General features: G+C 45.2%; 1 protein-coding gene across 4 annotated transcripts in view; it reads left to right on the plus strand.

The window, feature by feature from the left end:
- CPLANE1 (ciliogenesis and planar polarity effector complex subunit 1) overlaps positions 1–14,502 on the plus strand; it is a 170,529-nt gene that overhangs the window by 12,579 nt on the left and 143,448 nt on the right. For all 4 annotated transcript variants that reach the window (XM_089779416.1, XM_075932522.2, XM_089779415.1 and 1 more), the window contains exons 5-6: positions 5,508–5,740; positions 13,018–13,124. In XM_089779416.1, the coding sequence (XP_089635542.1) occupies positions 5,508–5,740; positions 13,018–13,124 (340 nt within the window). The remainder of the gene's footprint in view (positions 1–5,507; positions 5,741–13,017; positions 13,125–14,502) is intronic.

Here is a 14,502-nt window from a genome sequence, read left to right on the forward strand (position 1 = left end):
GGGCCCCTCCGATGCTCCTCTCCCCACTTCCTGGCTAGCCTAACAGCTGAGCCGTGCACCAGCTCCTGGCCCTTCCCCAGTCGAGCTGCACTCTTACTCTTGGCTTCCCACTCCTAGCCCAACAGAGCCGTGCACCGGCTCTCTTCCCCTCCATCATGCTGGGACACTGGTCCTGGAACATCAGTGGTCATGCTGGACCACGGATGTTGCCGGACCAGAGAATCCCAGATTTTAGAGATGCAACCTATTGTTAAATGGAAATAAAAAGGAACTGTCACAGGAGTGAAATGCCTGGAAGATTAACAGTATTTTTTTAAAATCATAATAGAGGCTCAAATTAAATATATATCCCTAGTTAAAACAAAAGTATAAAAAAATGCCACCATGGCTAATAGGGATGTAAGAGACTAGTTGGCTATCCAGTAAGCAGAAGCTTATCAGATAGTTGACTAGTGTTGCAACTAGTGGCTTTCCCCTCTCCCCTCCCCTCCTTGTTGCCTCTGTCAGAGAGAGGCAGCAGGGCAGAGAGGAGGAGGAGCTGGAGTTGGGGTAGGCCGCCTTAAAAGCTGGTTCCCTCTAGCATTGTCTCCTCGGGGCAGGGGAGGTAGAGGCACAGTGGGGAAACGGCAGGAGCAGGGACTAAAGCAGTCTGCTCATGCTGCTTTTGCTGTCATTCTGCTTTTATTCCTGCTATTTAATGAAAGGCTGAGGCACTGCAGGGAGCATGGGGCCAGCAGGATCCCCCGCTAGTCCAGTGCTCCCTGCGGGGCTTCCTTTTGAAATGTAAAATATCCCCACTGAGGCACTTATACATTTTAAAAGGAAACCCCATGATCGCTGCAGGACTTCTGCTTTTGAACTGTAGCAAGAGCCTGGGCTCTTGCCACGGTTCAAAGGCACAGGCGCTCTTATAGACTAATTGAATAGTCGATGAAAATCCCATCAACTGTTTGATTAGTTAATTAATATTAACTAAATTTAATATCCCCAATGGCTGAACAGAGTGAAAAGTAGTTACAGGCACAAAGGCATATTTAAACATTAGAAGGCAAATCCTACTGAGGAAAATTGAAAGCTGCATAAAATCTGGAAAATCAACTGTAAAAGTATAATGTGGTAGGCCAAAAGAGAATTTCAAGAGCAACTAGCAGAAGACATAAAAACTAACATGAAAAAAATTCCAGTACAATAAGAAGGAGGCAGTTTGCTAAACAATCAGTGGGGCTAGTGGGCAGTCAAGGTGCAAAAGTAGCATTGAAGGAAGACAAGGCTGTTGCAGTGAAGCTGAATTAATTTTTTGTTTGTCTTCCCTGCAGATGATATTGCCAGCCATTGTTTTTAGGCTCCATTTAGGGTTGCCAGATGGTTTAACCAAAAATACCGCTCCCCCCCCCCCCCCCCCAAAAAAAAAAAACCACCGGGGGAAAAATTATGGGAGGGAGGGGGAGACCAAAGTTGTTGATGGAGAGAAAAAAAAATGACCCTGAGAGTTAAGCCAACCCCCCCCCCCAAAAAAAATAACCCCTAAAACCAGCATTCAAACAGCTTTAAGTGCATGCAGAGTCACAATAGGTATAGCAAGAGTGGAGCAGTTGAGCACTAAGACCCAGGAACCAAGTAAGCAGGGGGTCCTGGGGCGGGGTGGGTGAGTGCTGGGAGCTGGGCCCAGTTGCCAAGTGTGTTGTAGGGTGTCTGGTGTCCGGTATTTTCGTCTCTTGGCTGGAAAGAAAAATCAGAAAATACCGGACATTTCAGGTGTCTGGTATTTTCTGATCCTCTCGCCCCCCCTCCCCCCCCAACTGGATAGGAGGCGAAAATACCGGACTGTCCGGGTCAATACTGGACACCTGGCAACCCTCGTTCCATACTGAGGTTTCAGTAGAAGTGGTTTTTGAATAAATTATCATTTTACTTGCTATGGTATATAACCTATTGCTTAAATCAGTGTCTGTACCAGATGATTGGCAAATAATTAATATAAATCTGATTTTTGAAAAAAGGCTTGAGTGATTATGTTAATTATAGGCTGGTAAGCCTAATTTCAGTACTACAAAATTGGTTGAAACTGTAGTAAAGAACAGAATTATTGGATGCGTAGATGAACCACATTCTGTTTGGGCAGTCAGCCTGGCTTTTGTAATGGGAAATCATGCCACATCAGTCTGTTAAAATTCGTTGAGGGGGATCAACAAATGTGAACAAAGATGATCCAGTGGTTATAGTGTCCTTATACTTTGAGAGAGCCTTTGTTAAGGTTCCTCACCTAAGCCTCTTAAACAAATTAAGGCATGTTGAGGGAAGGTTTTCTCATGGACCATATCATAAACATGAGGGATGGGGACTAAGGGGTTAACTGTATCTAGCCAGGTAGCAGTCAGCCAATAGAAATGTAGATAGGGATTTCAAACTGAGGCAAAGGAATTTTTGGGTTTTCCCTCCTTTGTTTCTGACTCAGTTTGCTCTCTGGGTACTGAGGGGGACAGAGGACATGTCTATTTCCAAGAAAAGACTCTTCACCATCTGTAAGTAGGGCAAAGTCTAGATAATCCATCAGGTTTTATTGTTTTCTGGTTTGGGAATTTGGATCTAAGATCTGTGCTGTTAGAAATGTTTTTTTTTCCTTCTGTAACTAAGTCCTGAGCCCATGGGAATCCCCCATGAGTTTATTAATTTGTTAATAAACTTTATTTATTAATGACTGGATGACTGGGCAACAAAATTGCATTTATCAAAATTGAATTTTCTCTGCCAAGTAATACACATTGGAAAATACAATACTTTTCTAGATAACAATCTGACACAGTATGCCTATACAGGCAGTCCCCGGGTTACGTACAAGATAGGGACTGTAGGTTTGTTCTTAAGTTGAATCTGTATGTAAGTTGGAACTGGCGTCCAGATTCAGCCGCTGCTGAAACTGACCACCAGTTCTGACTTACATACAGATTCAACTTAAGAACCCCAAGTCAGCTGCTGCTGAAACTGATCAGCCGCTGATTCCAGGAAGCCCAGGGCAGAGCAACTGTGCCTCAGGCTTCCTGTAGTCAGCGCTGGTCAGTTTCAGCAACGGCTGACTTGGGGACGCCTGGGGCAGAGCAGCTGGGGTGCTGCTGGGTTGCTCCAGTAGCGCGGCTCCTTGGCGCTGCTGGACCAACCCAGCAACACCCCAGCTGCTCTGCCCCAGGCGTCCTGATTCAGCCGCTGCTGAAACTGACCAGCAGCGGCTGAATCAGGACGCCTGGGGCAGAGGGCTGGGGTGCTGCCGGGTTGGTCCAGTAGTGCCCAGAGCGGCGCTCCGGGACCAACCGGCAGCGCCCCAGCTGCTCTGCCCCAGGGTCCACAACAAAAGCCTGGTCTGCTGGGGGGGGGGGCACACTAGCTGCGCCCCCCCCCCCCCCCCCAGCAGACCAGGGACACGGGGAGCAAAGCCGCAGCCGTGGCGGGGTCCCGCGCTTCTGAGGCTTTGCTCTGGCTTTGCTCCAGTCCAGCCAGAGCAATGCCTCAGAAGCGCGGGACCCCGCCATGGCTGCGGGTTTGCTCGCGGTGCCCCTGGTCTGCTGGGGACTGTCTCCAGCAGACCAGGGGCACCGCGAGCAAACCCGCCGGGGCTGCTGCTTTGCTCCCGATGCCCCTGGTCTGCTGGAGACGGTCCCCAGCAGACCAGGGGCACCGGGAGCAGCTTTTCTCGCCCCGGAGGTCAAGGTGGCTGACCGCTGCCTGTGAGCTCCGGGGCAAGAGAGCCCCTTTAGTAAGTGCGGATCCGATGTAAGTCGGATCCGCGTAAGTCGGGGACTGCCTGTACTTATATTCATATAGCGTGAAGGTTAATGCACAGGCAATTACCGAGGAAGCAGATAAACGTGCCATCTAGACTTTAGATGAGAACAGCAGTTCCCAACCACCAGTCCGTGGACTGGTGGCGGACTGCGAACCCCTGCCTGCCAGGTTGTGCATTCTTCCAGGCCATACCCCTGGCTGCTAATGAGCCCTGTCTGCTGTGGAACACGGTTACCAAGATGCATGCCTGTGCGCACACTAAAAATTCTCCTCTCATGCTGCCCCAGTAGGGAGCCCAACCATGGCCCTAGTTGCTGCTCCATGGCAGCCATGTGGCCTGGATGGTGGTGCTGCGGCTGGAGCAGGGCTGCGGTGAAGCTGTCTGTACTGGAGCAACCTCACCACGGCCTGAGTTTCTGCTCCATAGCAGTCACATGGCCCAGCCAGCGAGGCCACGTGGCAGGTGGCTGCTCCAGCAGGCAGAGGTGCTCTCGGGGTTACAAGCCTGCATGGCAAAGTAAGGCTGCTTTGGGTTGGTTGAGCTGCGTGGTGGGCCGGGGCTGCTCCAGGGCTGACCAGGCAGCATAGCTGAGTGGGGCTGCTCTAGGGATGACTGGGCTGCGTGGTGGAGCAGGGGTCACCCAGCTGGCCAGAGCCCTGGGGGCTGGCTCAGGGACCCCCTGGTAGGGCAGTCAAGGTTGAACAGGGGCTGTCGCTACTCAGGTGGCTGGGGTGGGGAAGCAGACAAGGCAGGAGAAGCCCTCCGAGCTGGAGTCAGTGCCCCCCACTTTCAGCCCAGCCTCTCCCTGGCTTGGTCCCCCTTTTCGTTCTCCCTCTTCTTCTTCTTCTTGGCCACAGCCTTCCTTCTTCTGCCCTGCCTGCTGTACCTCTTTGCCTCTCTCCAGTGAAAACCAGAACTATTTTGCAAAGCATGCCACCTGTTTCACAATGTATGATTTTGATCTTGCCATCCACACAATGACATGCATTGTGTGCATACGGATGCAATGTAAAATAACATGTGACCGCGTAACAGTAATTATCGTAATGAATCTACAAAGAAATTACCATAATTAATATGAAGATGTTTTAGTGCTGGTCCACAAAGTTTTTGAACGAGTTTGCTGGTTGGCGGTATTAAAAAAAAGTTGGGAACTACTGGACTAGAGTCTTTAGAACTAAGTTCATAGACGTTTGATTTTGTAATGGTGGTGAAGAGGAGAGCTAGTTGGAGGGGTTCACATGGTTACTTGTGACAAAGTAGACAGTCTGAAAATCTGTGTGTTGCATTGTCTTTGGAAGAGAAAATGTAGGAAGCAGGATGAACAGGAGATTACTCTAATCAAGATGAAGACTGTCAAGTGTAACCCAATCATGATAAAGCAATCTGAAAGAAATCTTAAAACAGGTTTTCTTTTGTCCCACCTTTACGCAAGATATCACTGTATGGGTTGATACTACTGTGAAACTTAAGGTGTCTATGCACTTTGCATGGAGGTGTAATGTATAATACCTCCCTTGCCTATTTGGAGACTTACTCCAGCAACAAAGATTGTGTGAATTGTACTACTGTTTTTTCTTGTCTCACATAGGTCACTAAATTCCTTATAAATTTTTTTTTAAAGTGGTTTCATGTCAGCTAGTACTCTTAACTTTTATTAGGAAAATCTCTTCTCTCACATCTGTGGACACTGAAAACCACTCACTTTTCTGACATGTTATTTTTCCAGAGTGCTCCATGAGATTGTACCTGTATGTCTCAGGAGATGGGAATAAGGTGTTACTCACTACGCCTACTGCATGTGTCTTTCTGTGGGAAAGCACAGAGTGCAAAGACATATCCTCTGCTGAACATTCTTCACTGGCTGGGCATTGGTCACAAATTATTCCGGAAGAATCAGTTATGTTGCCTTCCACTGAAGATAAAGAAACTGGAATGAATGCTGATTTCATCAAAAATGAGGTAAGAAAAGTTTAAAATAGCTCTGCATGCAGAATACTTTTCAAAAATGTAAAAATAATCTGAATGTATTAATTGGAAATAAATCTTGTTTTTGTGCTTTATAAAGCAAATTGAGTTACATGTTGGTTATGGAGCATCCTAGTAAACATGACAAAGATTTTAAATGGAATAATAACTGTTCACAGCCATAAACTTTAAAATCTGCTTTACTTTTGGGTTTTGGCATGGATCCTTATATTCTCTTCTGATCTTTTCAAAAAAGTGCTGGGGATATTTTAATTCTTGGGTGGTGGTTCCTGTGAATATTCCACTGTGGGTGCACATACTCTCCATGTGTCTAAAACTGGAAGATTTTTTGCTAGCAGCATTTGTTGGTCTGTGCCTGTGCCTTGTGCCAAACCAGGGCCTAAGGGTAGGCACAGGATAACTCCTTCTCCAGTTTGTTTGTCATGTGCAGACATCCATGAAAGGTCAAACAGTTTCTTCACAGGCAAACGGTCTCTTTGCAAACAGTCTCCAAGTGGAAATATGAAATAGCTCTGGCTATGTCTGTTCACAGGTGCAAGCTTATTCCATTACATTTCTCAGTGCTGTTTCCTTTTTGGACATTTGCAGAACTGCTATGTTGTAGTCAATACATGCATTCACAAACCATTACACCATGACTACATCTTTCACAGCAGATGCAGGATTTGATAAAAGAGGTCCATGTTTAGCAAGACCTGAAGTGTGTGTGCACCTAGTATACTGGAGCAAGAGAAATTTGCCTAGCAAAACCTGGAGAAAGGGGCAGCGATTGTGTATTGTGCCTGTAGTCCCTCCCTTGACTACATGTGGTGGTGCTGCCCCAACCATCAATCAGTTCCTTTGCACTGAATGCCAGGACACAAGACTTTGCTGCAAAGGAGACAAGGGAGTGGGTTGTGGACTACACATCTGTATCCTATCCTGAAGAACTAGAGTTATAGTAAGTAAATGTTTCTTACACACCCCAGCCCAGTAAGAGATGCTTGTATCTGGATGAGTATGTGGCTTCAAAGTTTGTGGCCCTAACCAAAATCCAAACTACACATCAGTCTCCTTGAACTGTGAACAGAGCATGAGATCTGCAAAAAGTTCCTGCCTTTCGTCCATGCCCTGCATGTTCAGCTTATGTTGAAAAATGATTGCTATTTACTTTATAAACATGAAGGATTGAGGTCCAGCCTCCTTTGCACAGAGGCCATCAAGCTCTGGAGATGATGCATCCAGGAACAGATCACGTTTATAATGCATCTCTCAGGAATAACACATCTGCAGATAGCTTCAGCAAGTGCTTCCAAGGGGCACTGAGTGGGAACTGCATGTATTGGTAGTATAGAGCAGTGTTTCTCAACCTTTATTTAAAAAAGAAAAAAAAAAGTACTCCTTTAAAAAAGTACCCCCATTTGTACCATTGCAACACATTTGTTTAAACAACTTAATCATAGCTGGATGGGCAATAACATTTTTGGGTGTAAAAAGTACAAAAATAATAAAGCGCTGTAAAATGTAAAACAAAAATTCAGTTTTTTCCAAATTTCAGTTGTGTTGATGTACCCCCAGAGTTCTCTCAGGTACCCCTAAGGGTACTCGTACCACTGATTGAGAAACCCTGGTATAGAACTTCTTACAGCAGTGAGGATTTCCATTGTGGAAAAGGCTTCTTTGCATCCCAAGACAACAAGAAATGCCCAGCCTACTATTTCCAAACAGCTTGGGATCATGATTCCAAAGCAGAAGTGTTCCTAGTTTAGTGGCCAGAGATATTGGTGTATATTTCCCACTTGTGTTTCCTATCTTGAGTCTTAAGGAAAATTAGGTAGGTGAAAATGATGGTAATCCTTGGGGCTGAATATGTTTTGGTTCACAAGTATCTTTCAGATTGCAGCATGTCTATGCATATGAACCCAGCCATTTTTTAAACCTGCTGACTTAGGAAAAGCAAGATTAAACTTTCCAACCCACTATCCCTTCATCTAATAGCCATTTGAATGGGTAAAAAGCTTAGAAAGATGACATTCAGAAGAGGTGAATGTCTTCCTGCTTCAGAAGCCTTTTAAATCTGCACTTGAAAGGGAATCCTCTGAAGTGTCATTCATGCTAAAATTTGACACTCTACATGGAGGGCTCAACAAAGACTCTAGCTATCTTACTCATTACAAAGATAGCTTCCCCAGTTATCACCTCTAATACCATTAGCTCACAGACATTTACCCCCCCCCCCCGCATCCCCCTTCTGTTCTGAAATTTGATTTGTCCTTTTCATATGTGTTCATTTTTTTTAATTGTATCCTTTGGTATATAAGGTTGTGACTATTTTCTTCCACTATTTGATCTGAGGAAGTAGATCTGGCCCACGATAGCTCATCATCTAATAAACCATCTCGTTAGTCTTTAAAGTGCTACATAGTCCTGTATTTTGATTCAGAAGAGGTGTAATCCATTCTTATTAGCAGGAAATTCTTCGTGAGAAAATGTGTTTAAACGAAAGAGATTTTACAACTACTGGCAATATCATGAGATACCTCCTGAATATTCAGAGATCCCTACTAGCTTGGAATATTTTCTTTCCCTAAAGAAGTCAGGTCTGTTTCTCAACTCACTGCCGTCCATTTTCCTCTGGTATATAACTGCTGGTTTTTTCATCTATCCAATGGCTGTTTTTGAAAAGCTGTTCCAGAATCTTTCTTTCTGTACTGAAACCAACTCCAACTGTGGGACCTTAGTCTTGTGTTGTCAATGCTCATGAATCCTCCTTTTGAACCCTGGTACCTTCTGTCTGAAGATGTCATGCGTGACAGCAGTTGCCCCCACTAGAAGAGTAGGTAAGCTCAAGGTCCCTAAGTGGATCCTTCTTACAGGTTACACCCTAAGTTCTTTCCAAAGGTTCTCTCTGAATTCCACATGAATCAGGCCATACACCTGCCTGTATTCAACTTACAGGCAACATGCTAGGGCAGGGGTCAGCAACCTTTCAGAGGTAGAGTGCCAAGATTTGACTTATTCACCTCCTATGTACGAATTCGAGTGCTGGTGATACTTTTTAATGTCAGTAATAGTCCTACTTACATAAGCTTTATAAATTAAGATGCAGCTCTTACTTTTTAGTGCAGGGGTCAGCAACTTTTCAGCAGTGGCGTACAGAGATTTAACTTATTCATGGATCTGTGTGCTGGGGGAGGAGAGGCCAGGGCAGGCTTATTTCCTGAACCACCTGCAGCTAGTAAGAATGGTTTAATTTAAATTATGAAATAGATTAAGCATTTTAACTTTATCATGTTAGTTTATCAAACTTAATTTTAAATAAATTAAAATATTATGTCCAACACAAAAGGTTTCAATATTTTCTATATTAATGGCAGTGGTGGAAAGCCCTTTTTGGGTCCGGGGTCACTGACCCATAGGAAAATCAGTTGGGGACCACACAAGTGAGAAGCAAAAAAACTCTTAAAAAAAACCCCCAATGCTCACTGATGTGGCCGCAACTGAGACACCTCACTCCTGGTACCCAGCCTCACAGGCTGAGGGGAAGAGAAGTGGGATATTGAAGTTCAGGGCTTCCCATACACCAGATTTACTTTTCTGAGGTTCCAGAGTTAGTGGATTTTACAGCTCTGGGACAAAAATGAGGGGCACAGTGCATGAGAGAGGTCTACCAGCAAGTAGGTTAGGGATATGGAGTGCAGGATCTGGGAGGGAAGTAGGGTGTCTGTCCAGGTGGAGGGAGCAGGAACAAGGGAGGGTGCAGTGTGTGGCCAGGAGAGAGGGTGCAGGAGCAGGGTAGGGTTCTGGCTAGCAGACAGGGTGCAGGAACAAGGAAGGTTGTCGAAGCAAGCTGGCTTGCCGAGTCTTGCTGGGGTCGGAGGGAGGGAAGTGAGAGGTTTGGGGTGCAGAGGTCTGGGCATGAGAGGAGACCTTACCTTGCTTTGTGCCCCCAGCAGTAATGGCTGCAGCCATGCTGTCTTGGTTGCTCTGGAAGGAGGCCCCATTGCCGTGGCAGCCACACGGTTTGGGGCCGACCTGGAGACGCGGCAGCCACACGGTCTGGGGCCAGCCCCTGACCACGTGGCCAGCCCCTGACCACGTGGCCAGCCCCTGACCACGTGGCCAGCCCCTGACCACGTGGCCAGCCCCTGACCACGTGGCCAGCCCCTGACCACGTGGCCAGCCCCTGACCACGTGGCCAGCCCCTGACCACGTGGCCAGCCCCTGACCACGTGGCCACACTGCCTCCCATCCCTGCCAAGGAACAGCTGAGGAGTCTCAGCCCCAGTGCTGCCTCCTCCCACCGCAGCCTAACATGCTGCAGAGAGGATGGAGCGCTCTCCAGTGGCTGCGCAGGGGAGGTGGGATTGGGTTGAGCTCCCTCCCCCGTGCTTGCTGAAAATCGGCACGTGTGCCTCGCTTGCTGTAGGTTGCCGACCCCCGCACTAGGGGCCGGGTCCTGGAACTTCCTTGCTGATTGGATCAAAGCCCTAGGCAGGCTGGATCCGGCACACTGAGAGGCTTTTGCCGACCTCTGTTCTAAATGGATATTGAGGACCATAAATGTCATGAATGCTTTGCTATGAGCTGATGGAGACTCCTACCCCTCAAAATATGAGAACTCACCCTGGGATGGGACTAGGTAAGGAAATGGAGGATTAGGGAGTCTCTCCCATGTCCTGCAGATTGAAGACCCTCACGGTGATGAGACAGCTCTGGATTCCATCTGCAGGTGGTATCATAGGTAAGGAGTGATCAAGTGATGTTAGCTGTCCAGTGATGGTTGGCCCACTCTCTCTCCCTGACTTGTTATGGGTGTGTGTTTGTCCTCAGAAGGCATGGCAGCTGGTAACAGACCCCTTGTGTGCAGGTAAGCTCACCCTCCCAACCAGATCTACACATATGGTGCTGGTGTACACCTCTAAGCAGCTCCAGATTTTGCCACTCAGAACTGGTTGAGGCAGCTCTTAATAATGTGTTGTTGCCAGGAAGAACCCAGATCATGTGTCCATCTAGTTTCCTGTCAAAAGAGCAAGAAAATACTCTCAAGGGAGGAAAGAGAAGGCCAGCCAAGATGGAGTCCAGGTGGTTGTTCTTATATTCAAAGATTGCATACCCATGTTAGTAAGCACCAGAGTTTCTCCCCTACAACCTCAGGCAGCCTCATGGCTTTTGTTTAGGATGCCATCCTGGAGATTGGTAGATGGATATGTGAGACTCTTTGCGTACCTTTACTAGACATTACACTACGGTACATGTTTCTTTGGCAGATGCATCCTTCAGTTCAGCAGTCCTGCATGGTCCATTCCATCCTTTTTGTCGATGAATATTGTTTAGGACAGTGCTTCTTAAACTGTGTTCCATGGCACAGTGGTGTGCTGTGGAAAACAACAAAGTTCAAAATGGCTGCCCTAAAAGGGACAGGCAACTTTTTTTTTTTTTGCGCTCAGTAACCCCACCACCACCAAAAAAAATCCTTTGTGTTCCTCAAAAAAATTTTTTTGATGTTCCTCAGTCTTAAAAAGTTTAGGAACATCACTGGTTTAGGAATTACCCATGGTGGAAAATACCCATAGGGAACACCATTCAAAAAAGAAAGGAAAACTATTTATCTGACTAAAGTTTAACAAAGTATATGGTCTCTAAGGGTATTTTTTGCCCATCCTATCCTGTTGCTTTGAATTATTTTCTAAGTGACTTGTGGTAGAAAAGGAACTGAAAGAGGTCTGTCCAAACCATCCTTTATGCTTTGAGTTAAGAACAAAAGAAGACACAGGATGCAGGTGCAGATCAGTGGACACATTCATGACAAATCTTTTGATCTTGGGACCCTGGAGTGTATGCACACCCAGAATGTAGTATCTATGTGGACCACATATGTCAAAGAACTCCAGTTATGGTAAAGTAAGTCACCTTTCAATTAGAGACCAAGAATATGTATGTCATCTTAAAGTATTATTAAAATTACAAAATGTTGTTGCAACATACTTTTAATTTTTTGCTATCTCAGCTTTTGTTACAAGAATCCAGTTTTGGGCTTCAGCCCTGCGAGCTGATCAGCATAAGTGGGTTTTTTTGTAAGTGCTCATAACCCTGTTACTTCAATATGAGTCTGTAGAGGCACAGGGAGCTTCTAATGCAGATCTGATTGAGAGATCAAAAATTTGGAAGGCCTTTCCTTCTGGAATTCCATCCTGTATGTATATATTTATTCATAATGGATTTAGGAAAGGTGATTATTTATGTATGTGTTAGAAAGCTCTGAAGATTTCTCCAGTACTCTTCTTTCTGGTTTTAAAACCATCGGTTTGAGGCTGTACATTATTGATCCTTTTGGCTAAGGGAAGCTAAGTGAGATTCCAAAGCCGGTGAAAAACAGTGTCTTAACTGTTCTCTCTCAGCTCATGCATCATATATGTATTTTTTCGCAACCAATTCATTTTTGTCTGTATAAATGCAATCTGTGGGATTGACTGTGAAGTAGTAATAAAACCAGTCCTGCCAAAGTGCTTGCATACGTGTTCTATTCATCTCATGCGTAAGGGTATTTGAGTAATTTTCTATGTTTTTAACTTCATTATTTTTCAAATAAACTAGTAGAATAGCGGTGTAACATCCGATGTATCTGTGGCGGACTTGTTCTAACCTTGTACATAAGGATTCATGGAATTTTAGCACGCTACCCAGAGCCACCATTTTTAGTTTGCTTATCTGAGAAATTCTTTTTTAATAAGTATGAAAAGTTTTGATTTTTGGTAGCAAGTGAAGATTTGAGTGCAGGCAACTTTTAAATATGCATTTTTAACAGCTGAAGACTATAGCTTTTTAAAGCATCAAAAGTCTGTTGTGGAAATTTTCTTTTCAAACCAGTAAATCTTAGAGGGGGGAATGTGGGACCCTGTAGAGGTCTGTCATGCTTTCTAGTTGAATTGCACAAACAAAAAAAATGAGTGATTTGAATTAATACAACAACTGAATGCTAGTACAATATAACAAGGTATGTTGCCTAGCAAGATCACATAATCAATATATTGCCTATTCAGAGAAATCCTTCTCATATTCAGTTTTTAGTAAAACAAATTGTTGTATCTTGTAAGATACTGGGATACTTTAAGTTAGGTTGTAGGATGGTTGACAAATTGTTTTTGTTTTTTCTTCTCTTTTGAATCTCAGAGAAAATATTTTATTAATTTTGTTTTTAGTTGTGATGATGGGTATTGCATTGATCAATCAAGTAAATTTATAAAAAGAAAAAATTGTTTCTTTTACAGATACTAGGTGACTGCTGCTTGTGCTCTTTCACGTTTTATTCTGGGGAATGCTTGATGCTGACATTTTTAGCGCTGCGGTGGCATGAAAATAGCTTCAGATACATTAGGTGAGTTTAAAGTTACTTGAAATTCACTAACAGTTTTACAAGGAATAGTTGATTTTATTTTTGGTAAAGCATTTTGAAGTAGGGATATTAAATGGTGTTTAATTTGATTAGTTCAGTGTTTACCAAATTTATTTAGCCACGGAACCCTTAAAAAAAAAAACCACACACACACTCTCTCTCCCTCCCTCCGTCCCCCCCCCCCCCCCCACTCCTGGGAAACTGGTTGACCAAAAAAAAGAAGGGGGGGGGGGAACTGTCAAGCAAAAAATAAAAACAACTCTGGGGAAAACTGGTCCAAAAAATAAAAAAAAGCTGGCCCACCCTAAGATTGCTGCGGCCCTTTGAAAATGGCAGCCCCGGGTGACTACCCTGCTCACTCGCCCCTAAGACCAGCTCTGGGGTTCCACAGAGCACTATTTGATAAGGGAGGAAACTGCAGAGTCACAGCAGGGTTAACTCCTGGACCGAGGAGTAGCCCCACTGTGGCTCTGACTTTCAAATGTATTAAGGGCCACCAGGCTCTTAATATATTTAAAAAGCAGAGGCGTAGCTGGGTATCCCAGTGCGAGCCAGAAATCAGCTGATTTCTCTTTGAGTGGTGTCCCTGTGGGTGCTCCACTATAGGCGTAGGGCTCGTCCCGGCGCTGCAGTCGGGAGAGTTTTCCCAGCAGTAGCCCCGGCGGACCGCACATGCGCAGAGGACTCCAGGTGCCGTTCGCGCCTTTTCTGCATCACGTGGTCTGAAGCGCCAGTTCCTCCTAACCGTCCATGGCTGCAGACGGAGTTGGAACAAGCTCCTGCTCCACTCTGAGGAAAAACTAGTTAGTTACTCGTTCGTCCCAGTTAGCCCCCTTCCTCGTCGTTATAATTTGTTAAAGTTGTTGTTATTTCTTAGTTTAAAAAAAAACCCAAAAAACCAAACAGTTTGGTTCCTGTTTGTTGTTACCGTTATCCGTGGGCACATTAGTACATAAGAACATAAGAATGGCCGTACTGGGTCAGACCAAATGTCCATCTAGCCCAGTATCCTGTCTGTCGACAGTGGCCAGCACCAGGTACCCCAGAGAGGGTTGACCAAAGACAATGATCAAGCGATTTGTCTCCTGCCATCCCTCTCCAGCCTCTGACAAACAGAGGCCAAGGACACCATTTTATCCCCTGGCTAATAGCCTTTTATGGACCTAACCTCCATGAATTTATCCAACTTCTCTTTAAACTCTATTATAGTCCTAGCCTTCACAGCCTCCTCTGGCAAGGAGTTCCACAGGTTAACAACACGCTGTGTGAAGAAGAACTTCCTTTTATTAGTTTTAAACCTGCTACCCATTAATTTCGTTTGGTGTCCTCTAGTTCTTCTATTATGGGAACTAATAAATAA

The sequence above is a fragment of the Pelodiscus sinensis genome, chromosome 6, assembly GCF_052426305.1.
Source record: "Pelodiscus sinensis isolate ZL-2025 chromosome 6, ASM5242630v1, whole genome shotgun sequence".
Lineage (NCBI taxonomy): Eukaryota > Metazoa > Chordata > Testudines > Trionychidae > Pelodiscus > Pelodiscus sinensis.